This window comes from Mobula birostris, chromosome 3, assembly GCF_030028105.1.
Source record: "Mobula birostris isolate sMobBir1 chromosome 3, sMobBir1.hap1, whole genome shotgun sequence".
NCBI lineage: Eukaryota > Metazoa > Chordata > Chondrichthyes > Myliobatiformes > Myliobatidae > Mobula > Mobula birostris.
In genome coordinates this window covers 71,167,171-71,194,436 of record NC_092372.1, presented here as the reverse complement: position 1 = coordinate 71,194,436, position 27,266 = coordinate 71,167,171, and the positions used below count along the sequence as shown (strand labels likewise).

General features: G+C 39.6%; 1 protein-coding gene across 1 annotated transcript in view; it reads left to right on the top strand.

Moving 5' to 3' along the window:
- The window catches only part of pgm2 (phosphoglucomutase 2), a 63,792-nt gene extending 38,914 nt beyond the window's left edge, over positions 1-24,878 (top strand). The window contains exons 8-14 of the mRNA XM_072252902.1: positions 908-1,005; positions 2,630-2,810; positions 6,053-6,146; positions 9,876-10,005; positions 18,072-18,261; positions 18,700-18,833; positions 22,620-24,878. Coding sequence (XP_072109003.1) covers positions 908-1,005; positions 2,630-2,810; positions 6,053-6,146; positions 9,876-10,005; positions 18,072-18,261; positions 18,700-18,833; positions 22,620-22,722 — 930 coding nt within the window. The 3' untranslated portion in view covers positions 22,723-24,878. The remainder of the gene's footprint in view (positions 1-907; positions 1,006-2,629; positions 2,811-6,052; positions 6,147-9,875; positions 10,006-18,071; positions 18,262-18,699; positions 18,834-22,619) is intronic.
- Positions 24,879-27,266: the final 2,388 nt, after the last annotated feature.

Here is a 27,266-nt window from a genome sequence, read left to right as displayed (position 1 = left end):
CATGTCTCCTATTGTGACTCCAACTCTCCCCAGAGCCCTGAAATCCTAGGCTTCCAAATCCGAGCCCTTGCCATGCTGAACGACAACAGTGGGTTACGAAACCCCAGGAGTGGGTCCCATTCCTGCAAAGAACTACAGAAACATAGAAAACCTACAGCACAATATGGGCCCTTCGGCCCACAAAGTTGTGCTGAACATGTCCCTACCTTAAAGTTACTAGGGTTACCCATAGCCCTCTATTTTTCTACGCTCCATGTATCTATCCAAAAGTCTCTTAAAAGACTCTATCGTATCCGCCTCCACCACCATTGCCGGCAGCCCATTCCACGCACTCACCACTCTCTGCGTTTATATAAAAAAAACTTACCCCTGACTTCTCCTCTGTACCTACTCCCAAGCACCTTAAACCTGTGCCCTCTTGTGGCAGCCATTTAAGCCCTGGGAAAAAGCCCCTAACTATCCACACGATCAATGCCTCTCATCATCTTATACACCTCCATCAGGTCACCTCTGATCCTCCATGTAACTGTGTAATAGTCAGCGTGTAACTCCAGGCCAGGGTCTTCAAAAGAACCCTGAAAGGGAAAAATAAAGATATTAAAGATGGAAATAGAGCTGCTTCCGAAGATGCAAGCAAAGGAATCGCTGTTTAGCACCAAGTACATTCTAACATTAAAAAGCCACTTATAGCAAATTACCTTCTGATTTACAGTTGAGTGGTTTGTGACTCTTCACTTCTAAAGCTTTGAACTTGTGTGTAGTGTGGCTTGTTTCCATTTTATCACTGGATCACAGATGAGCTTTCTGTCAAATCTTGTCCAGGTAACTTGTGGAAGCATGCCAAATGAATACTGTGGAAAGCTATTTTACCATAGAACCTAAAGTGATACACTTTTATTGTTTCCAGACATTATCCTTTGCCCTAGCTGACAAGGAAGGAGCCAAAGTCATTTTGGCAAATGACCCAGATGCTGACCGTCTTGCTGTGGCTGAGAAGCAAGAAGGGTAAGCAGTTTCTGAGTAGGTAAAATATCAACAAGTACTGCATTGCTCTTTGCTTGCATGCTCCTACCAGCTGACTGCATTTCTAAGATATTCAGGTAACATTTCAGGTGGGTTTTCAGATGTTGTATGATTTTCCCAGGTAAAGTGACTTCTGATCATTATGAGGATATAAATAAGTACTGTGGATTCTGGTTAATTGGGACACATTGGTACCAGTACATTTTGACCCAATTATAGGCTGCCCCAGAAGTTCTCTGGAAATAAAAATGACCATAAGAAAGACTAACTGTTTAACTGTGTAACAAATTATGTATTTAAGTGTATCACAGAACAAACTAGAACAATGCCAATGCTACTACAGTACTGTAAAACTGTATTAGTTCCTAATAGTTATCAATTCATCCAGTGTATGCTGCCCTGGTCTTTTGGTTGACTGTAACTGAACAAAATCAGCGCAGACACCTAGGCAGATAATGGACTGCCTTTGTACAATCCTTTCCACAATCCATCCTCCAAATCTTCATTTTCATTGTAATATTCAATATGATTGTCAATACCCTCAAATTCTTCATAGTTTCTAACTTGTTGAAGTAATGAAACAGTTTGATTTTTCACTCCCAGCTGTTTCTGGCATCTTCAAGCCTGAATGCTTGAAACTGCAGTTTGCAAAACAGTTCGAAATTGTCTTTCTGCTCATTTCTCACCAACTATCACTGACAAAAGTTACTTCTGTTTGAACACAAACACACAGAACTGACACTATTTAAAAACTGTCTGCTCTAAGCACATTACAGTGTCCAATGGTCACACAAGTCCACATGACTGAGGCTAGTTAGAAACTGTTCAGTAACAGTCTGCTGTCCCAATTAAGCAGCATAGTGTCCCAAATAAAGGGAATCCCACCTATCTTAATTATTTTCTGTCCTTTAAAGGTTGTCACAAATAAGCAGCTGTCCTGAATAACTAATAGCCTAATTAACCAGAATTGACTGTATTTTTCTTTTTTCTCTGACAATGAGAGACTTCGCAAGTAGGAAGCATGCGTCATATTAAACAAGGGTTGGAGGATGGATGTTACCAACACTACCTGTGGATGGGTTTTAGGCTTCTGTAATCAAAATTAATAATCATAAGACATTAGGCATAGGTGCAGAATTAAGCTATTTGACCCATCAAGTCTACTTTGTCATTCCATTGGGGCTAATTTGTTATTCCTCTCAATCCCATTCTCCTACCTCTGCCCATAACATTTAATACCCCGACTAATCAAGAACCTTTCAACCTCTGCTTTAAATATACTCAATGACTTGGTCTCCACAGCCGTATATGACAATGAATTCCAGATTCACTACCCTTTGACTAAAGAAATTCCTCCTCATCTCTTTTGTCAATGGGCATCGCTCTATTTTGAGGCTGTGCCCTCTAGTCCTAGACTCCTCCACTGTAGGAAACATCTTCCCCACATCTACTGTATCTAAACCTTTCAATATTTGGTATGTTTCAGTCAGATCCCCCTTCATTCTTCTAAGCTCGTGCAAGTGCAGGACAAGAGCTATCAAACACTCCATACTTTTAGCTAAAAAGAACTAATGTTGAGAATAAAATATCATCTTTTTGCTCTTAGTGGAGAATGGAAAGTGTTTTCAGGGAACGAATTGGGTGCCTTGTTGGGCTGGTGGATTTTTACTTGCTGGAAGAAGCTAAATCCAGAGTCCTCTCGTCTGAAAAATGTGTATATGTTGGCAAGTACAGTCTCTTCAAAAATTCTCCAGGCAATTGCACTAAAGGAAGGATTTCATTTTGAGGTAAATGCTTGTTTTTGATAATTATGTCTGTTAAATAATTGTTTGATTTTAATATGAAACAAATCACAAAACTATGAACATAGAGCATTATTGTACAGAAATAGGAATACAGAATTGTTACTTGCCACATCAGCCCAAGCCTGGATATTGTCCAGGCCCTGCTGCACTTTGGTATGAACTGCTTCACTCTCTGAGGAGTCACAAATGGTGCAGAACATTGTGCAGTCATCTGTGAACATCCCTACTTCTGACATTATGACAGAAGGAAGGTCACTGATGAAGCAGCTGAAGATGGCTTGTCCTAGGACACTTCTCTGAGGAACTCCTGCTGTAATGTCCTGAGAATGAGATGATTGACCTCCAACCACCACAACCATCTTCCTTTGTGTCGGGTATGATTGCAAATAGCGGAGGGTTTTTCTCCTAATTCCCATTGGCTCCATTTTAGCTAGGGCACCTTGATGCCATACTCAGTCAATGATCAATGCTGCCTTGATGTCAAGGGCTATCACTCTCCCCTCACTCTGGTATTTAGCTCTTTGGTCTATGCTTGGACCAAGGAGGTGATGAGATCAGGAGCGGAGTGGTCTTGACAGAACCCAAACTGGGCATCCACTGGCAGGTTATTGTCGAGTAGGTGCTGCACGATGGCTCTGTTGATGATCCTTCCATTACTTTGCTGATGATTGAGAGTAGGCTGATAGGGTGGTAACCGGCTGGGTTTGACTTGTCCTGTTTCTTGTGTTACATGCTCAAGGAGATTTTTTTTTTTTGTGAGAATGCTGTAATGGTCTTTTGGAGGTCACCTGATGTGATTTTTCCCACCGGTGTAAGGTCACGTGATGACATGTGCCCCCGTGACTATATAAGGGTCGACCCAGGCGACCCAGGTTTTTGAGTTTGTAGATTTCCAGGTAGAATGTGTTGTGCCTCCGTTTCTGTTGCGTGCTTGTTTTTGTGATGCAGTTTCATTTGTAAAACGGAAGGTGCGTTCTCTTACGAGATATTGTATTTGAACTGGAAATTTGTGGCTGGAAGTGCCAATTTACTCAATTCCGACAGTTTTGAAGGGAGAGTGAAGAATTCAGCAAAGTGAAGGATCGAGAGAAGTCGGCATCATTTGGCAGTTTAATAAAGGGTCGACCTTATTGAGTCTTCGTTGAAGAGAACCTGCATTGAGATAACTCTTGTAAAAACGCAATGAGTTCATGCACAGAGGCGCGCTCTCTCTAAAAGGAATTTAAGATCAGTCGACTTAAACTGTTTATTTTCGGCATCGGGAACCCTGTGGACAGAACCAGCAGTAAAGGTGCGTCGGTGAAGAAATCGTTCTCCAAAGTCTCTCCCAATTGAATGTGTAAAACTGTTGGACTTTTGAAGTTATCACTTTAAGAACTATATCTGACTGGATCGTTTTAAGAACTGTTTTAGCATTTAACGCTTTAAGAACCAGAGCCGAGTGGAGTTGATGAACGGCTGTGTACCTGTTTAACCTCCAGTTAAAGTTTTCCTTTTTTTTTCCCTTATCGCTTATATGTGTTTAAATGTTTGGTTGTTTTCATAAAACCTGTCTCAATTAATAGTCATTGTTGCCGGTTACGTAACACTTGTGTACAGGACATACCAGGGCAATTTTCCATATTGCTGGGTAGATGCCAGTGTTGTAGCTGTACTGGAACAGCTTGGCTATTGGCGCGGCAGGTTCTGGAGCACGAGGCTTCAGGACTTTTGCTTGGAATTTTGTCTGGGCCTATAGCTTTCGCAGTATCCAGTGCTTTCAGCCATTTCTTGATATCAGGTGAAGTGAATTGGATTGGCTGCACACTGACACCTAGGATGCTGGGGACTTCTGGAGAAGGCTGACCTGGATCACTTCTGACTGAAGGTTGTTGCAAATGCCTCAGCCTTATCTTTTGCACAGGAGTGCTGGGATCCTCCATCATTGAGGATGGGGATATTTGTGCAGCCTCCTCCTCCAGTGAGCTGTTTGACTGTCCACCACCAGTCACGGCTGGACGTGGCAGGACTACAGAGCTTAGGTCTGATCCGTTGGTTGTGGGACCACTCAGCTCTGTCCATTACTTGCTGCTTACGGTGTTTTAGTTAAGATGTTGCAACGTAATTTATTTTCCAGAAAGCCAGGTATGTTTAAAATCTATGTTCGAATAGGTCCTAGTGAACTGGATGCTGGTTCATCGGGATTCCTGAATGATGGGATATTGTATAACTCATAATTTTATTATAGTTACTTAGAGAAAAGTTAGTTTTCTCATTACTTGATCTGGTTTGATTTAAATGTGATTGACTTTTATTTCATACATCTTTTATTGTATTTTCATTTTTAACACTTCAAATTTTGTAAAGGTATTTTACGATTTACCAGTTCTTCAGTGTTTTTGAATGTTGAAAGCATTTACACATATTCAATTTCAACAACTTTGACTAGTGGTGACTCTGGGAACTGGCCTTGCCACCTGTTAGCCCATCTAGGAAATATAACTTGCTACTGTGCTGGGCCTTACCAATGTGCTGGAGAATATTTCTTGGATAAGAGTGACTTATGACTATCTTTTAAAGAACATGTCTTTAAGGCTCAGTGCTGAGAAATAAAATGGAGTTCTGGTTGCTCTGCAGCTTCTCTAAGACTTTTTAGAGCCCAGTAGTTGGCTGAGGGAAAATAAATCTGTGCTTGCTTAATTTTTAAGCATCAGCACCTCAACAACATAATTTTGGTGAAGTATTGCAATATTTGCATACATATCTGGATGAATCCCTGCCATTATGATAATGGACGTGTTACTTGCGTAAAGCTGATGACAATTGTTTCCTGCCTCCATAATATTTTTTATGCCATGGACCCCTCCCAGTAACCAAGGGGTATGTGGTCCGCAGGTTGGGAACCCCTGCTAGAGTAACACTCAAAATATACTGGAGGAACTCAATAGGTCACACAGCATCTATGGAGAGGAATAAACAATCAACATTTCAAGCTGAGACTCTTCATCAAGACTTAATCTGGCATTTTTGTGTGTTACTCTAGATTTCCAGCATTGCAGAACTCGGTTGTGTTTATAACTGCACAGTACTTTAAATAAGATATTAGAACTGATCAAGTTTACTAATTAGAATGGCTAAGAATCATTTTATCTTGCATTTCAATCCAGCATCCAAAAAATGTTTAAATTGTGGAAATGTGAAAACAAAATTTACACCAGTTCAGATGATATTTTACATTCTTTTAGGAAACCTTAACTGGCTTTAAGTGGATGGGAAACAAAGCTAAAGAACTGATAGACAAGGGCAATGAGGTGCTTTTTGCATTTGAAGAGGCAATTGGTGAGTCTGTTATTAATCACCTGTTGTTTATTTGCAACTTATTTGTGTATCTTAAAAGCGATCCCACACAGCATCTACACATTCAATACAGGAAGGCAGTGTATTCTATTAACAAAGTGCAATCAGGGTTTATATTGGTGCAGGATACAAGATTTGTTAATTTTTTTAATAAGTTGTTTATATATAAACTGTACATTTAACTATCTACCAAAAATTGGTCTGTCTTTGTGACTGATGTTTGTAATGTTCAGGACTTTAACCAAAACTCCCCCCATTATTTATATTCCAACAAATGTTCATTTTGAACTCCACTGTATTTATGTTAACTACTTTTCATCCTCCCTTTAAAACTCAGAACCCGACCCTTAGGACTACCATGCACTTGATGACAACCATATACCTATCTGTACTAGTCCCATCTACCAGCACTTGCATCACATGCCTAAGTGATCAAGTGCTCACATAGATATTTAATGTTACAAGAATACCCTCCTCTATCACTCTCCCAGGCTTTGTGACTACCTCTGGGTGAAAACTTTCTATGTCAAGTCTCCCTTAAACCTTTCAGTCTGTATCTTAGACCAGGGGTCCCCAACCTCTTTAGCACAGCGGACCAGTTTAACATTAACAATATTCTTGCGGACCGGCCGACGGGGGTGTTAATCACGACTGGAATATAGGTGATAACTCAACTATAAGTCACTTATAGGTGGCTAATACACTCAATTTCGTTTCTAAAAGGGTTTATCTAACGAATTTAATATTAAAACACACAGCACGTATTTTCCTTGCATGAATATAGTGATTAGTCAATTATAAGTCACTTGTAAGTCAATAACATCATAACATTTTAAGTAACGTTTGGATATTAAACACATGGCGCATATTTTCCTCGTATGAACATATAAAATCATTGCAACACACCAATATCTCTGAATCCGTGGGAGCCCTGGGCTTGATTCCCTGCAACAACACAGTCCTATCGAAGGGTGATGGGAGACAGCGATACTTGAAGGGGGTTCCTTATGCCCAGTCTATTCCGCAATTTAGTTTTCGTTGCATTCATTGCAGAAAACCCCGCTTGCAGAGATAAGATGTTGGAAATGGAAGCAACGTTTTCAGTGCTTTCGTGGCTATCTCAGAATATTCAGCCTTGACTTTGACCCAGAATGCCAGCAGACATGTTATGTCAAACATACTTTTCAGCCCACCATCATTTGCAAGCTCGAGGAGTTGATCTTCCCATGCTGACATGGATGATTCACCGGGGACATTCACAAGTGGGTCACGGACCCATTCCTTTGCATGTCTTGGGTCATTTGCAGCTGGGAAGTAACGCTCGAATTCTGTCGACAGTGAAGATAGGTGATTGTTAACCAGCTGTGAGAAGGACGGTGCAGCCTCAGTCTCTCCCAAAATCCCTGCTAATGTTGGGAACATGTCAAATATGCCCCTGTCCACTCGTCGTCCCCACAGTTCCAGTTTGGCTTTGAAAACAGACACTTTATCTGCCAACTTGAAGACAGTTGTCATTGTCTCCTGAAATGACAAATTGAGTTCATTGAGCAGGTTGAAGATGCCACACAGATAAGCGAGTTTTGCTACCCACTCCTCGTCACTGAAGTGTGCTGCCAGTGGTGACTTTTTTCCGGAAAGAAATCTCTGTAGCTTTTCTCTTAACTCAAAAACCCTGGCCAGGGCTCTCCCCCTTGATAGCCACCTGACTTCTGTGTAAGAGAAGGTGTTTGTGCTCTGCATCCATTTCCTCGCAAAGCTGCTCAAGCAGATGTGAGTTAAGGGCTTTTGCTTTGATGTGATTGGTAACTTCAACAACGTCACTCAATACGCTGTTAAGATCAGGTGACATTTTTCGGCTAGCCAGCATTTCCCTGTGTATGACACAGTGTGTAGACTGGCATTCAGGAGCAACCTCTTTGACTCTGGTTGTGAAACCAGACAGCCGTCCAGTCACAGCTGCAGCCCCGTCTGTGCATATTCCAACACAGAATGACCAGTCCAGTTTGCCTGACATGTAGTCATTCAAAGACTTGAATAGTTCTGCCCCAGTTGTGTTAGCTGACAGCAGCAGTGCGCACAACATATCCTTGTGCACATCGTCTTGAAATATATATCGCACTTAAATCAGCAGTATTGCCTTGTTATTGACATTGGTAGACTCGTTGACCTAGAGAGCATACCATGGTGACTCGTTAAGCCATTCCAACAGCTGTGCTTTGATGTCCTCCGCTATGTCATCAATTCTCCTTGAAACTGTGTAGCTGAAAGAGAAACTTGTGCCACCTTGTTAGGTGCAGCTTCTCCCAACAGTTCACGGTACATGTCCTCGGCAGCAGGCAGAATCAATTCTCCAACAGTGAAAGGCTTCTTAGCCCTAGCAATACGGCTAACCACTAAGTACGACGCTCTCAGAGCAGCAGCATTTGTGGAGGTGGTGGCTCTCAGCACTTGCTTCTGTCCCGCTTGCTCACATTTTTTCCGCTCAAAAAACTCATCAGGTCTATCTTTAAGTGCAGGGTGCTTAGACTCAAGGTGCCGAAACAGTTTTGAGGGCTTCATTGCCTCATTAGACAGCTTGTCTCCACATATCACACAAAGGGGGCTTGGAGCGTGCGAGTCACCAGTTGCAATAAAGCCATATTTTATGTACAACTCGTCGTATTTTCTGTTGAAGGAAGCTTTCTTTTATTTTGTAGTCTCGGCCTCAGCTGTCTCTGCGTTATCATCATCGTTAGGTCTTTTATGTCCCCTACCAATTCTTCCAAAGAAACTCTCGTCGAGTAGTTGTAGGTTAATGGATAACTGATGACCTCGTGTGGGTGATGACCTCTCGTGGGTAATGACCTCACGTGCGTTCAAATTCAACGGTGGGCGTGACAGGGAATGAAGAAAGGTGCAGCTGACTCATATCGTTTCAGATCACCAAATCATATCGTTTCCTCACGGCCCGGTAGCACTTGCTTTGGTTGGGGACCACTGCCTTAGACTTATGCCTTCTGTTTTAAGGCATCTGTGCCTTGAGGAAGAGTATATGACTTTCTACCCTATCCATGCATCACATAATTACTATATCTCCATTAGGCTCTCCTTCAGACTCCTTGACCCCTAGGAGGACAAACACAGCTTATCCAGTGTTCCTTCATAAATGAAGCATTTCATAATAGGCAACATCCTTGTTAGTTTCCTCACAATCACATCCTTCCCATAGTGTTTTAATATTCTAGATGTGTTCTAACTAGTTTGATGTTTTTTTAAACCATACCCTTCCTGTTTATGTATTCTTTTCTATGCCACAGCAGGTGAAGGCAGGCACCCCCATCTATATATGTTGCCACTTTCAAGGATCTTTGGACTTGTTCACCAAAGTCCCTCTGTTCTTCAGTACTCTCTAGTGCCCTACCGCTCATGATACGTGTCCTGTCCTTATTAGGTATAATCTTTCAACAGAACAGGAATCAGATTTTTTTTTTAAGAAGAGCTGCCCTCTAAAGATTTATTTTTATTCTAGACTCATTTGAGTATTTCCCAATTTTATTTGACTTCCATCATGTTTTTATTTTCATTTCAAACTCCCCCTTCCCCAGCAATGCCTCACAGACTCTTTGGTCAAGGTCAAGACATGCCTGGAGACAGTATTACTTTAAAATGGGGGTATTCATAAGTTATGTGAACACTAAATAGTTTATCTACTAATTTATTTGTTTCATGTAGGTTATATGTCTACTGAATTCGTCCTAGATAAAGATGGTGTTAGTGCTGCAGCCATTGTTGCAGAAATGGCTAGCTTTTTAGCTTGCAAGAACATCACACTGTCCCAGCAGCTCAAAGCAATTTATGAAGAGTAAGTAATAATATTGTCATCTTAAAATATTCCCTTTATTTGTCTTTCACTCAACTGCAAATTGACTGCTGCTTTATTACTAGGAAACTCTCTATAACTTTGTCCCACTGAATTTTCTATTATTGAGTTTGGGACTTGCTCGGAGTTGCCTCTTTCAATGAATTGATAACAGTGCCATTGAAATATCAAAGGAAATACTGCAGATGCTAGTAATCTGGAATAATGACTCAATATATCAAAAAGCCTCAAACAAGTATTTGCAATTTAAGATAATCAAATATGATTGTCATCATTTTATGCCATTGAAAAAAATGCATCACTCTCAGTAGTATTCCACTGTTTTTGAATGCTTTGGGTACATATAATGTGTCAGATTGTAACTTTATCTCATTTGCCTTGTGAATACTAAACACCCAATATTTGAATTATGAAAATTTCTGATGAAAGGCCTTAAAATAATTCCATTTTTGTTTTCACAAATGCTGCCTGGTTGCTGGGTGCTTTCAGCGTTTTCGGTCTTATTTCTGGTTGCCAGTATCTAAAAATGTATTGCTTTAAGAGTACTCTCTGAATTTGTCCTTCAATTGAATCCAAAAGTTAAAAGCAGCAGTGGCGCAACCAGGGCAGCATATGGTTTAAGAGCTGCAGATTGCAATATATCCATTCCCAGTCACATGGTCCTGAGCACTGACTGTCAAAAGACCAGAAAAAATGTTAACTCAGCTACTCTAGGGACATCCTGGTACGTTTCAGTCAGAAACTAAATCTTTTACTTCCTCCATAAATACACGAGTGGGTCAGCAATAAAGCATTGCCTTTCTGCTATATTTAGTGTTTTCTTAGCACTTGACAACTACAATATTAAACTAAAAGAGAATTTCACTAATAATAAAAGACCTTTGATTTTCCATTGCAAATTTTGTATATCCACAATATTGGAATGCTTTGTGCTCTGCTAATTCCTTTTAAGTGTTGATAGTGAGCATCTGCTAGAGCCACTGCACCCAATATGCAAAAATTAATTAACAAATAGCTCCTGTAATTTTAATGATACTGGCTGAAGAAAATTCACAACAGTAACGACTTGGTAATCTTCATATATTGCCACGAGATCAAGATTGACTGTTCAAACAACTGGAATGTCTGTTTGGGGCCTTTGACATCTCTCCAATACAGGATGCTTTGCTGAGAAATTTGACAGGAAGAAATATCATTCAGTCTAGCTTGATACCTTTTAAAATGTTAATTTAAGACTAATAGTACCTGCCTAACTACCATTGATGGCTTTGTAGCATGGATGAAATCACTGGAGAGAGAGAGTTACTGGTAGCAGCTTCTTTATTCGACACAACAAGGTACAGCAGGCATCATACGGACAGAGACGCTTTCGGTAGAAAGGTCTGCTAGCCCAATGTCGGCTCGATATTTATATGTTAAACACAAAGGGCAATCGCTATTTACAAAGTTATAGACAATGCATAGACAATATTTCCTTTTGAAGCTACATTCAAAACATCACACCTTCTGACTTCATCTTTTCCTCCCGACACCAACATGTCTGGGTTGGTACTCACAGCCTTTAGGAGTGCAAGTCAAATCCACAATACATTTACTTGGTATTTTACGTGCTAACATAGAGGACAATTAATATTTATAAAGTACGGGTTTCCCCCGCCACCCGAAGGTAGAGCGTTCCTATGAAACGGTTCGTAAGCCAAAATGTCGTAAAGCGAAGAAGCAATTACCATTTATTTGTATGGGAAAATTTTGTGAGCGTTTGCAGACCCAAAAATGACCTACCAAATCATGCCAAATAACACATAAAACCTAAAATAACAGTAACATATAGTAAAAGCAGGAATGATGTGATAAATACACAGCCTATATAAAGTAGAACTACTTTTCCACAATCATTGCCGGCACAGATCTCTGTAGCGAAAATCTCGCGCAAGTGCCGTCGGCAGAAAATCTCACGCAAGCGCTGTCCAGTAATCTTTAAATTATGAAGCTGCCAAATCATACCAAATAACACGTAAAAATATACAGCCGATATAAAGTAGAAATAACGTATGTACAGTGTAGTATCACTTACCGGAATTGGGACAGCGCAGAGCACACTGATGGAGGAGTGTTAGGCTGAGTCGGAGTTTGGGTGGTGCAGTGGCCCCCACCCTCCGGGCCACCAACTGATACATTGCTGCGAAGCACGCAGGGGTCCAGCGGTAGCCGGGACGCACCCAGCACATCTTTAAGAAAAAAGCCGAAATAAACATGCTGATTAATTATGTGCTGCCCAACACGCAATTGTCGGCCCAGATCAGTGCCGATTTCTGATTGCACCGCCTCTGATCTGGGCTGGCAATTACGTGTGGGGCGGCACCTAATTAATTAGCATGTTTATTTCGGCTTTTTTCTTAAAGATGTGCTGTGTGCCTCCCGGCTGCTGCTGCTGCATTCTTCGCGAATCAGTACAGTATCTGTCCGGGGCCCGGTTGTTGGGGTGGTGGGACACGGGGGTGTCATCTCATCGTCGATCAGGGCAGGCAGCTCATCTTCTCCTATGACTGCCCGCCTCGATGTCGAAGGTTGAGGTTCGTCATCTAATGTGGAAGGCTTGCTTTTCTGCTGACCCTCGCGCATTTTTTTTTATCATACAGTTGTTTGTAAGGACTCAAAGAATCTTGCAAATATCCCCTAAACCTATGTACCCTTTCAAAATTAAAGTCGTACTTTATTATTACTCATTCGGTTTTGATTGTTATCCTTTCCTCTTCCAATTGCATCAGCTCTTCATCTATCAGTTCTTGGTCATGGGATGCCAAAACCTCTTCAACATCATGTTCATCAGCTTCCACAAGCCAAACTCATTTTGTCCTTGCTTCGTTCACCACGGTCGAAACGCTTAATTATGTCTAGTTTTATGCTAAGTGTAACACCCTTACGAGCTCTTCCAGGCTTTTCCGACACCATAGAACTCATCTTGCAAATGACTGCTCACAGGCTCCTGTTAAAGCAATGCCGGCGAGAATGCCGTTCCGAATCCGGGGAGAGTGGCTGCTCAGGGCGCGCGCTGCTTTTTATCGCGCGCTGAATTTTTTTCGTAACAGTGAAAACACCTTCTGAAAGCGAAAACAGGGTACTAATGTAGGTCTTTCGTAACAGTGAGGTTTCATAAAGCGAACGTTCGAAAAGCGGGGGACACCTGTATAGATAAGGCTGTCTTCGAAACTACCTATAAACTTCCTACGTCCATCCGCAGCGTCTGGCTAGTATTCCGATATTCACAGCTTTTAGGAAATGGATTGTTGTGAACCCAATCCACATACCTTTGTCAAACAGAAGACTGATGGCCAGAGTCATTTAAGTGTAAATGAATCATCTACCCAAAAACTCACTCTAACAGTCTCATGAAGCTATCGGGTCTCTGCTGATCTAACATTTTAACATTTATTGTATATTGTGAAGTGCAGTGCAATTCTGCCATCATGATCTTGGAAGAGTGTAACCAGCTAAAAGTAGTGGATACAGCCCAGTCTATCCTAAGAAAAGCCCCACCCCACCCAATCATTGAGCATATCAACATGGAGCACTGCCACAATAAATCAGTATCCTACCCATCCAGGCCACGTTCTCTTCTCGCTGCTACCATCGGGAAGGATTTACAGGAGCCTTTGGTCCCACACTACCATATGCAGGAACAGTTATTAACCTTCAACCATCAGGCTCCTGAACCAATGTGGATAACTTCACTCACCTCAACTCTGAACTGATTCCATAAGGGACAAAACACACACAAGATGCTGGAGGAACTCAGCAGGCCAGGCAGCATCTACTGTATGGAAAAAAGTATGGTCAATGTTTTGGGCTGAGACCTTCCAGCAGGACTAGAGGAAAAAAAAGAGGAGTAGATTTAAAGTGGCGGAGGGAAGAGAGAAACACAAGGTGATAGGTAAAACTGGGAGGCGGAGGGATGAAGTAAATAGCTGGGAAGTTGATTGGTTAAAGAGATATAGGGCTGAAGAAGGGCGAGTCTGAGCAGTGAGGACAGAAGGCCATGGAAGAAAGAAAAGGGGAGAGGACCACCAGAGGGAGGTGATGGGCAAGCAAGGAGCTAAGGTGAGAGAGAGAAAAGGGAATGGGGACTGGTGAAGGAGAAGGTGCCTTTACAGGAAGTTCGAGAAATCGATGTTCGTGCCATCAGGTTGGAGGTTACCCAGACGGAATATAAGGTGTTGTTCCTCCAGCCTGAGTGTGACCTCATCGTGACAGTAGAGGAGGCCATGGATTGACGTATCAGAATGGAAATGGTAAGTGGAATTAAAATGGGTGGCCACTGGGAGATCCTGCTTCTTCTGGCAGACAGCGTAAGTGCTCGGCGAAACACTACAACCTATGAACTCACTTTCAAGGGCTGTACAACTCATGTTCTCAGTATTATTTGTTTACAATTTACTTATCATTATTATTGTTATTATTTTTGTATTTGCTCAGTTTGACTTTTGCACAATGGTTGTTTGTCAGTCATCGTAGTTTTTCATTGATTCTATTGTATTTCTTCGTTCTGCTATGAATACCCACGAGAAAATGAATCTCGGTAGTATATGGTGACATATATGTACTTTAATAATAAATTTACTTTGATATTTGAAATGGAAATTGTTTGATTATCCAAATGAACTTTTCAACATGAAAGGAGCATGGGTGTGCAGATAGTGATGGAGAAGAGTCCTTGAAAATTCATAGTAAATTTTGGATGAACATTGCTAGATTATTTGAATGCATGTTTCTCAGTCTGGATTTTCAAGTGTTAGAAATATTACCTTGTGATTCGGGGAAAAATAATTCAATTCATCATTAAATTTGGCCATGATTGTGGAGGCTTGTGCATATATTTGGGAGGTCATCTTATGTTGCTCCCGAAAGTAAACAACTTTTAGGGATTCCCAGGCACTCAGAAGATCTCAGAATCAGATTTCGTATCACTGGCATATGTTGTGAAATTTGTTGTTTTGTGACCGTAGTACATTGCAATACATAATAAGAACTATAAATTACAGAAAAGTATATATATATATATATATATATATATATTCAAAAATTAATTTAAATAAGTGGTGCAAACAGGAGAAAAATACTGAGACAGTATTCATGAGTCGATCGTCCATTCAGAAATCTGATGCTAGAGGAGAAGAAACATTGAGTGTTTGTCTTCAAGTTCCTGTACCACCACCTTGATAGTAGCAATGAGAAGAGGGCATGTCCTGGGTGATGGGGGCTTTTATTAATGGATGCCATCCTTTTGTGGCATTGCCTTTTGAAACTGTCCTGGATGCTGAGGAGGCTAGTACCCATGGTGGAGGGGCTAAGTTTACAACTTTCTGTAGCCTTTTCTGATCCTGTGCAGTGGCCCCTCCATACCAGGCGGTGATGCAAACAGTTAGAATGTTCCGCATCGTATACCTCTGGAAATTTGCAAGTGTCTTTGGTGCCGTACCAAGTCTCCTCAAACACCAAATGAACTATTGCCACTGTCTTGCCTTTGCAGTTGCATCCTGATGCATGTTACCATTGCTTTGATTAAACATAAGCATCATTTAAGTGTGTGGGGGATGACGTCATATAACAAACAAGGGAAGGGTTCTTCAATTTAAATCGGGAGTTTTCTGGAAATTTCAGTAGCTACGCAAGAGCATGGACTGTGAGCTGCCAGCGGGAGAGTGAGCTGGATGGAGTTAGAGTCCACTGCAGCAGTAGGCAATCCTAATATTTCTCCATGTCCAGAGAATTATAAAAATTAACGGCACACAGTGCATATTGGATATGAGACTGTCACTTTGTATGATTCATACCTGGATTTCTGGAGTATTCTCTGGCAACCACTTTTTGTTAATCCGAGTATGGATTCGGGTGTGTTATGTGGCAACCACTCGTGTTAAAGAATATTCCGTGACTGTCACCCTGGGATATCCTTACATGGATTTTGGAACTTAGACTTTACTTTGTTACTCCCACATGGACTCCAGTTTTTAAGTGACGTCTACTCAACGTCTGGAATCTTCTGTGACTGTTGCCTTGCTTTCCCTGTGTGGTCCCATTGTGAACGTGATGATCACTTGTACCCTGGAATTTTACTGTGATTGACCTCTTTCTCAACTTAACATGAATTTTAGAACCCTACCTTACAGACACCTGTACCTGTTAACGTAGTTTCGGGTTGCCATCCTAAGATGTGGGAAGAACTGTTTCTAAACCTCCACAATTTGTGAGCTAAGATGCAGTAAACTGTTTCTGTTTTCTTTGTTTAGGGAAGTAATCTGTTTAATCTGTTCAAATGTCTATATTTTTGGGTGGTATTGAAAATATATTCGTTTAATATTAAAAGCTGAGTTTGTGGTCTATTGCTGCTGGTTCATAACAGAAATTGGGGGCTCATCCGGGATCTGTTCGTACTGGAGCTTGTTGGCTAATTGATGATTGACAATTGATTTGATTGATTTCTCCCCTTTTGATTGACTTGTGTGTGGAAACTAGTAGCAATGGATATTAATAGATTCTTGGCATCGCCAACCCCAGAGTTGTTGACCGTTGCTAGTAAGTTAAAACTTAGTATGGTAAAGCAGGCTATGAAAAAGGCAGAGATTCAGAGGAGAATAGCTGAGCACTATGTAGCTAGGGATGTGTTTGTAGACGAGGTGTTAGATCTATTTCCTGAAAGTAGTCCAGGTGACACTGAGTCCAGCTACAGCTGGAAACACTAAAGATAGAGAAACTTTTAAATTAGAAGCTGCAGAAAGGGAAAAGCAAAGGCTGCTAAAAGCTGAGTCTGTGGTCTATTGCTGCTGGTTCGTAACAATCCTTAGAGTGTTGACACCCAGGAACTTGAAACTGCTTACCCTTTCCACTTCTGATCCCTCAATGAGGACTGCTGTGTGTTCCCCCAACTTCCCCCTTCCTGAAGTCAATAGTCAATTCCTTGGTCAGTCTTCTAATTGAGTTGCAAGGTTGTTGCTGCTACACCACTCAACCAGCTGATCTGTCTCACTCCTGTACACTACCTCAGCACCATCTGAAGATCTGCCAACAATAGTTGTCTCGTCAGCAAATTTATAGATGGTGTTTGAGCTCAGCCTAGCCACACAATTGTGGGTGTAGCGATGGTGGAACAGTGGCCTAAGCACACAGCCTTGAGGTGCACCAGTGTTGATTGTCAGCCAAGAGGAGATGTTATAAATGACCCACACAGACTGGTCTCTTGGTGAGGAAGTCAAGGATCCAGTAGCAGAAGGAGGTACAGAGGCCAAGGTTTTGGAGATTGTTGGTTACAACTGAGGATGTGATTGTGTTTAATGCTGAGCTGCGGTCAATAAACAGCAGCCTAACGTAGGTGTTACTATTGTCCAGGTGATCCAAGGCCCTTGTAGTATAATGTTCCGAGATTATAGGAAAGCATGTGCAGTTTTTTAATAAGATAAATATATTATCCTTATGCAAGACAAAATACTGCATAGTTCAAAATGGTGATAGTATTTTTTTAATGGTGTCCATATTGATAAAGTATCTGCAGGGGTGGGATTTGAAGCATTGTCTCTGGTATGGTAGTCTTACTAATTTAATTGATAGAAAGAAGGAAACAATTTTTTTGGGTATCAGATGGTGTGTATAGCAATAGGCAGATCTTACAGTGTATTTTTACTTGACTTTGAGTAAAATGCAGATTCAGAAAATTCCATAAATGCACATATCCTGTGCAGATTTGTTTTCAACCACAGACACTGTCTAAAATGAAAATTACTCCGGGTATACAATGGTAACATGTTGAGCTGTTGGTGGTGATGATATTTGCAGTTGCATGGTACCAAGTGACAAAATGGTATAGATACTTAAGAAATCTGAATATTGCTAGTCCAGAAACAAAGTACAATCCCAATGAAACACAAATATGAAATTTAAAGATTATGCGCTGCCAAAATTCAAGTTATTAAGGGAATAATCTTGCAATACTATGAACCTTGTCTATGTGAAATGATATTTTTAATTTGTGTTTTACTTTACTTTCATTTATTTAGATATGGTTATCATATTTCAAAAGCTTCATACTTCATATGCTATGAAACTAAGAGTATTCAAAGGATGTTTGAAAATTTACGAAATTTTAATGGAAGTAATGAGTACCCCAAGACCTGTGGGAAGTTTGAAGTTTCTGACATTCGGGATTTAACCACTGGCTACGACAGCAGCCAGCCAGATAAAAAGGCTGTAAGTAAAACGATTTAAGTTTTCCTCCAGTTGTTTTACATTGCTCGGGAGAAACCTCTATTTTAGAAAGTGTTTGCATCAGTTTTAAATTTCATGTGATTACCACAAATAGCTAATGAATTTTAATTAGCAAAATTTGTACATTTTAAAATTAGTGCTAGCTTTGTAGATTTGAGCCAATTGTAATGACAATTTGATTACCAGAGGTGTTAATGGTTTATGAACAGTAAGTGGCTTTCAGACTCCAAAATACAGAAATTAATACATATCCATAGAAATAATATATAAGGAGATAATGAGAAAGTTGGAGGGAGTATTCACATGACCCAAGATGGCCCACCTTAAACAGGTATATTTTAAGAATGAAGAATAGAAAAACTCATGTTCTGTAGTTTCTAATACATAAATCAAAAAGTAATTCACTTCTCTATATTTTAGGTGCTACCAACCAGTAAAAGCAGCCAAATGATCACCTTCACATTTAAGAATGGATGTGTAACTACCCTGAGGACTAGTGGGACAGAGCCTAAAATTAAATATTATTCAGAGTTGTGTGCACCACCTGGAAATTGGTAATGTTTTATTATTTTGAGGTTCTTTACAAGTGACTGCATTGCCAGAAATGCATGCATATCTTGGAAATCTCTACAGAAAACTGAAAGTATTCAACAGATCTGACAGTTTACACCTGAAACATTAATCTTGTTATATGTTGACTTAAATGTTTTTCTGCTTTTTTCTATTTTTATGCAGCATTGTTAATGAATTTGCTCTCTCCCTGACAAAGCTTGCATTTATTTTCATATTTGCTAACTTTTAAAATGTGTGAAATGCAGTACATGATATTGGTACATCAATACTCTCCCAAGGCCCTATAAACTACGCAGAATATAATTTTGTAAATATTCAGAGTGATTGGTGGTTATGAAGAGATTTCTATGTAAATGGTTTGACCAAAATTTAGGAATAATTATCCCAAGGGAACTACATATGTAAATGTTTGTGCAGTGATGTGGTACTTTTCCCTTCAAACAACACACAAAATGCTGGAGGGACTCAACAGGCCAGGCAGTATCAATGGAAAAGAGTACAGTTAATATTTTGAGCCCAGACCTTTCATCAAGGTCTTTTCCCTTTCCCCTTTTCCACCATCTTTAAGCCTGTTGAACTAGATGTTTTACTGACTAACGCATGTGATGTAATCAAAACTTGGGATAGTTATAAAGGTTCCCTCAAAAAAAATCTTCATGTTCTAAATCAGTCTTGCTGCTGATCTTGAGTCTAATTAGTGGAGGAAAATAGAACAACCTCAACTGCCTACCAGTTATTCTTATGAATATGAGTTGGAGTGACATGGCATTCTACAGAAATTACTTGGGAACAAACAACTCTTATGAGAAATACTTAATCCTTTTCCATGGCCCCAACATAGAATATTTGTAATGGTTTGGGGTTTAAAGCTGAATGCTTATGCCCTATAAGCCTTACTGCAATGTTATTGAACTCTGGTAAGAAGATGTGCATTTGTAATCACAAACTAAATTAGGTAGTACCTTTAAGAATACTTACCACATAACATAGAAAATGAGATTGTTAATTTGAGTACAGCAAGCTCTCACAAACAGCAATGCAGTGCTAACCAGATAATCTGTTAGGGCTTTTGTGTTAGTTGAGAGTGGATCTTGACCAAAACACTAGGTGTAATTAACCTGTTCTTAAAAAAAAATGCTGCAGATATGATGCCCATCTGATATTTGACACCTCATTAGAACACTGGCATCTCTGACAATGCAGCATCACCAAATACAGCGCATCTCTAAAGTAGGACTTGTAATCAAAATCCTCCGATTTACAATTGAGAGTCCTTCCCACTGAGACACAGCTGAGCAGTTGTCAGGTTGCACCTACTAAGGCATTAGAGAGCAAATGCCACCATTGCAGAATTTTTAATTGTATATTAACTGTGTATCATTCTGTAATTCAGTCTTCTTGTGCGGATGTTCTATTGTGCTGAGCCTTGGGTTTGAAATCGACTGAGTTATTTGGAAATTCATATATTTTTCTGTTTTAGGATTGGCTAAAATCGATAGCCAATAATAACACCCAAATTGGGTGTTGATTTTTAAAAAAATATATATATATATTTCTACTTTGTGAAGAGTTTCAAAAAGATTTGACACCACATTGAAATATTGAATAATTTATTTTGTTGTTAATGAAAGCAGTATCATAGTAATGACAGTAGAAACTGTACATCAAAAAAGGAACATTCTCAATTTGAGCTTGTAGATTTCTTATTTCCTCATTTTAGTAGATGACATCACTGCTTGGCAAGGAATGTTTCGTTGATTTGTTCTGAGTAACTTGCCTTTGGCTGCTTATCAATGCCAGCTATTTGTCTTGACTTGTATTAAATAAATGACTTTAACGGGGCATAACAAAATGTTAAAAAAACTGATCATGGAGAATATGATCATGATAAAATATACACACTTTTGCAGTTTCTAATGTGAGTTCTGAATGCCTTCTGAGCAGGAACAGAATATCTTGAGTAGAAAGGGAACAACGAGATCTTGTGGTCAATGTGGAAATTAATGACACTAAGAGGAAAAGGTTGAAGGCTCCACTGTCACTGTTTCAGAAGCAAGGAAGGAAGTTGAGCACAAACCATGAGGCTGGAGAACACTGGAATAATAGAAAAAAAAATTAATATCCAGCTGTAGAATTATTGCGGGAGGAGGAACCTCAAAATCCTGAGTCAGATAACAATTCCTATCCTTGTGGAATTTAACTGGAATTATGGATTTAAATTAATGTAGCAGGAGATCAAGAGCCAGATCATTACCTGAGAGAGCCAATAAGAGGTTATGTTGTGACCTGTTTTCTGAAAATTTGACCACTTTGCAGTTACGTGTTTAACTTTTTAAAACAAAAATAAGTCTGCTCCCCACCTAAACTCAATATTCCTTTCTTTGTGTCAACTATCCACATTGTCAGCCCTTATTCCTTAGTATATTAAGGACTAAGTTATCAAAATTCTTTAAGTTTTGAAAGAATGCATTTATGCTTTATCATTATCTTTTGTTCTGTTACTGCTTTGACAAATACTTTGCTTGTTCGTGGTGAAATCTTCCCTTTGGAAATTTATACTTTTCATTATAAAGCTAATCTTTAATCATGATTATACTTTTTCATTTCTGGACCACCTTCCATTAGAACATAGAACAGTACAGCACAGGAACAGACCTTTCAGATTGCGGTGCCTGTGCTGAATATGTTCTCAACCTCCCCACCTGAATGTGATCCATGTCCATCCATTTCCCGCATATTCATGAGACAATCTAAAAGCCTCTTCAATACTTCTGTCATATCTACTTTCATCACTACCCCTGGCAGTCCATTCCAGGAGCTTTCTCTTATGTAGTAAGGGATCTCATTATTTTTCCTATAATTGGTGCTAAATTGTCTACATTTATCTGGACAAATTCAGTTTTGGCCAGAGTCCATGATGCCACATTTAGACAAATGCTACCTTGATAACAAGCATTCAGTCTTGCCTCATCTCTGGAATTTAGTTTTTTCTAGTCTATCTTTGGATCAAGGCCACGATGAATTCTGCAATCAAATTGTTCTGGTGTAACCCACATAGGGTTATAACCCACACTGTGCAAATGATTGGTAATTTAGTGCCCTTTTGTTTTTGTTCTGTTGGTGACACCTTCATCATTTTGCTGATATAGACTGCAATACAACTCCATTAATCTGACACTTTCAGAACTTTTGTGTGAGACCAGCAGATTTTCCAAAATGGTAAATGTTGTTCATGCTTTCTTTTTAAAAAAAGACACAGTAATACAGAACAATAAATCTTCCAGTGAATCCAATAAGAGGGAGAACTGTTGCACAGTCCTGAGCTGCCAGATCTGTTCCAAGACTAGTCCATTTAGTATGAGCACAATGCAACAAATGTGGTGGAGCATGATCCTACTGTGAATATTGACTCGATAAGGAATAAGGGTTAGTTATCTCTATGAATAGAGAGTTGTACTTGTCACAGGTAGATTGAGAGACAAAATTGTAGGTTTATCTCTCAATTGGAATGAGTGGAATAAGTAAATTTTATGGGGAAGTTGGTCCAAGTATTTGATAAATAAGTGATGTGGGGTATGATGGAGTTAGAGTAAGAAAAATGGGTTGGAGCATAAGCACAGGTATAGACTGGGTGGACAAAATGGTCTATTTCTATACCATACGTACAATGCAATCTATTCTCAACTGGTAATTAAAAGTAACTGTTTATTTAAATTGAAGCTGTCCATTTATAGAACATGTTCTTATTCTCATTTTTTTTCCCCTAGTGACCCAGAGAAATTGAAGGAGGAGCTCAATGACTTGGTCAATGAATTGGTGGAACATTTCTTCCAGCCAGAGAAAAACGGCTTCACATCTCAATCCAACTGAAATGATCTCAAAAATATTCTTGTCACTGTCAGTCTTAACAGCAGACTATGTTAACTGTATTTGCTGTGCTTTAAGTTCAAGTAGTTTACTATTTTAAAATGTGCTCTGTTGCTCACATCCTGGGGAGAATGAATATCTCCCTTTTGTACAGTACTGGTGAAGTATAGCGGTTGATCTCCCTTTACAGCTGGATGTTTCATAAGTTTCTCTCCTTGAAATGGTAAGAAAGTTGGTTTAGTACACTCCTTTGTGTGTTCTAGACCCTATAATGCATACTTATTCATGGTTTCAAAGCAACAAGGACTGCAAAATTCTCCCGTTAATAAGGACTAGCTTTTCAGTTGCTGAGAGCTTATGCAGCTCTCAACCTAGGGGGTAGATGAGGGGGAGGCAGAAGCTGTCACTTTTTTAGGTTATGAAGACGCTCAGTCCTCTTTTATTGTCATTTAGAATTGCATGCATGCATTAAGAAATGATACAATATTTCCTCCGGTGTGATATCAGAAAACACAGGACAGACCAAGACTGAAAAAACTAACAAAACCACATAATTATAACATATAGTTACAACAGTGCAACAATACCATAACTTGATGAAGAAGTCCATGAGCACAGTAAAAAGTTCAAAGTCTCTCAAATGTCCTACATTTCACGCAGACGGGAGAAGGAAGAAAAACTCTCCCTGCCATGCCCGACCACAGTCCAACTCTGAGTATTCCGAAAACTTCGAGCCTCCGATCAGCTCTCCGACACCGAGTACTTAGCGGTAAAATCAAATCAAATCTCAGATGTGAACAGCTTCCTGAATAGAGCATTTTTTTTTGTTTCAAACAATGTTTGGCTTGACTAACTTCTTCATATCATAACCTTTGCAGATTTTAATTTTTACATTACATTTTCACTAATACTTCAGCGTATTGTTGATTTCAGGCAAATATGAGAATTGATGTCACCAAACTTTATAGAAACTTCTTTTTGCCCCTTTAATGCATTTTAGTAATGTGAAAATACCTACTCAAAGCTGAATGCATTTTGTTATTCTATGTTCTGTAGATTAATGTGATTTGTATTTTGTAGGAATATACAACAGAAACATCTTAACATTTTGGAAACACTATGTGGCAAGCCTTATAGTATTTGCAGAGAAACTGGGAACATTTATTCTGTTACTGAAAATGTTTCTATTGATGTGTTATCTGTCAATTGTGTGTATATGGCCTGCTTAGATAAAAGAAGCAGTATTTGCTGTAAATTATTTCATAAAGATTGACAATGGCAAGTGATATTGGTCCATCAGACTTCAGAAACTGGGAAAACAATTTAGCAACTATAAGCTTTCAACAATAACTTTTGGAATGTCAAGCAATTAAATGGTTTAAATGTTTAACCTAATTTAAGTTGAAATGTACGTTACTATTGTGATTTGTAAAGTTACCTACTGCAAGGTTTTAAGGCACTAATTAAATAGATGGATTGATTTAAGTGCAGTATGTATTTCACTGCAGCTTAATCTAGAGGATTAATACAATGTTCAAAATGTAACCAGGAACTTTGTTGCTTAGAATTCAAAATGCTTAATTGCATATGGTATTTCTGAAAAATATTCTTTGCCTGAATTACTGAAACACAATTTGCCTTAAGTGGCCCTTTTGTCACCTTCCAGTTGAGATTCACTCCTTACTATGCTGATTATTAAGACAGGTACTGTTTGAACAATTCATACTGGGTGCTTTCACTTCTAAGTTGCTGCTTCAACTCTACACTTAAACAGAAGTTGCAGCAGAATGAGTAGCAGAATAAAAAAAAATTATTATTACCCTAACTATAGAATTTATTTTGCATATTAATGTTTTGTTTTACAGATGTACTCTTTATTACCTGCAGTTTTTTACATTACTTATCCAACAAGTTGTCCTGTTAATTTTATTACATGTGATAATTACCTTCAGTTTTTAAAAAGGCAATGTTGACACATAATTAACATCCAGGTAAATGTGGGATTATACACTGAGCAGCTCAGATGCACTGCTATCTTTTGCTTTGATTATAGCATATTAACATGTACAGTATGCTACAATTCTAAACATGTTGGATATTGCAGATTGTTCTTCCAAAATGTCATATTTGCAGTATTAAAAGATGCAAATGTTACTTGAGTTAAGTTCTTTATTTTCATTATGAACATAAAATCTACTGATCTACTTTTGTAGAAAAAAACTTGTTATAAAGGTTGCATGGGGCATGGATTTTTGCAATATCCTGTTGGGAAGTGCAGAGCAGAGTGCTATTCTGACATGCATAGTGTGACTCTGTCATAAGCATTGAACCTCAAAATATTTTGGCTTCATTTACATCCACAAAGAGGGGCCAATAGGATTTATAGCTTCAGACAGCAGAGCTACTTTAGGGCAGATTCAAGATAGATTATGAGATCCCATTTCAGATGGGAACAATGGGCATGGATATTTATAGCCCCACAAATAGGGCTTTCTTTAAAGAGGGAAGCATCAGCCATAATGATTGATTCACTGCTGCACTTGCAGTGAAGGCTCAGGAACGAATGGGCCCTTTAGCTAACACAGAAGTAGACTGCAATACAGGTCAGTTCTTGATTTTGCATAGATGTCAGTCATGCAATGTCAATGTGGTCTCTGTTGGAATGAATAAATGCAGATTATGTGATCTCTTTGTGAATAGTAGTTTCATTCCTGAGGGTAACCCAAAGTGTCAGTCACAATAATTCCCCATCCCAGCCCTACATAGAGCCTCATTATTCTTTTTGTTTTGTGAATTTCTATAATGAACGTTGACTCTCAGCAATTTATTCTGTGTCTGTCAGGTTGGGAGAGAGAGAAGAGCCTTGTCAATTGCACTGAAGATGAAAGTTCAGAGCAAATGAGAGCTGATGAGTGTTTGAAGCAAAGGAAGCACTGTGTGGCAGATGGCCTGTGTCAGGAAGTCCGCAGTTCTCCAAAACACTACTAATTGAATCTTGGTTCATTAAATTGAGCATAGAGAGAAGATTACTTGGGGTGACAGACTTTTTTCCAATGTTACAATGGTACAAGCCAGTGTCTTAATGGAAATGGTGTTCCTAGCTGGAAAAGAGTTTTTTAAATAACTGTATTGCAAAAAGGGAGATATAATTGGTTGTGAATATTGGAGAGAAGAGTTCTCAATCTTTGCTTTTGTAGGAAGTGTTGGCCATAGATAAATAAGATACATCTCTACAGTCAGCAGGGGTAACTTGTGTCATCATCTGCATGGTGATCTGTCAAGCTAAAGAATTCTGCATCCCTTCGTTCTACTGAAGCTCAGTTTGTAGGTACAATCAGAGGAGTTTTGTTGGAGTAGATGTTGTGGATCACTTTGTCCAACACCTTTGTTTCATTTGCCATAAGTGTGAGGATCTCCTGGTGGCTAACCATTTCAATTCCACTTCCCATTCCCATACAGAAATTCCTTCTCATCTGTTCTAAATGGACATCTCTCTATTCTGAGGCTGTACCCTCTGGTCCTCAACTTACCCACTGTCGGAAACATCCTTCCCACATCCACTATCTAAGCCTTTCTATATTCAATAGTTTTCAATGAGATCCCTCTACTCCTTCTCTGCCCCCCCGCCCCCCCCATTCTGCTAAAGACCCAGAGCCATCCAATGCTTCCCGTATGTTAGCCCTTCCTGGGATCATTCTTCTGAACCTCCTTTGGACCCTCCCCAATAGCAACACATCTCTTCTTAAATAAGGGACCCAAAGCTGCTCACAATACTCTGAGTGCAGTCTAACCAGTGCTTTATAGAGCCTCAAAATTGCATCCTTGCTCTTGTATTCTAGTCCTCTCAAGATAAGTGCTAACACTGCACTCGATCTGCTAATTAACCTTTAAAGATTTCTGCTTGAGGGCTCCCAAGTCCCTTTAGAACTGAATTCTGAATTTTCTCCTCATTCAGAAAATAGTCTATGCTTTTATTTCTTCTACCAAAGTGCATGACAATACACTTCCCGACGCAGTATTCCATCTGTCACTTTTTTGCCTATTCTCCCAATCTGTCTAAGCATTTACACGGACTCCCTGCTTCTTCAACCCTACCTGCCCCTCCTGTTTTGGCCACAAAGCCATTGATATGGTCATCAAAATCATTAACATATAACCCGAAATAAAGTTGTTCTAACATCGTCCCCTGCAGAACACCACTGGTCACCACCAGAAAAAAACCTTAATCCTACTCTGCCTCTTGCCAGTCAGCCAATCTCCTATCCATGCTAATATTATACCATGGGTTCTTACTTTAAGCAGCCTCGTGTGCAAAAGCCTTTCGAAAATCCAAGTATATAACATCCACTGACTTTCCTTTGTCTATCTTGCTTGTTCTTTCCTCAAAGAGTTCTAACAGATTCGTCGGGCAAGATTTCCCTTAAGGAAATTATGCTGACTTTGACCGACTTTAATTTCCCTAAGGAAACTGTGCTGACTTTGGAAGCATATGCCTCATTCACAATGGACTCCAACATTTTCCCAACCACAGAAGTCAGGCAGGCTAA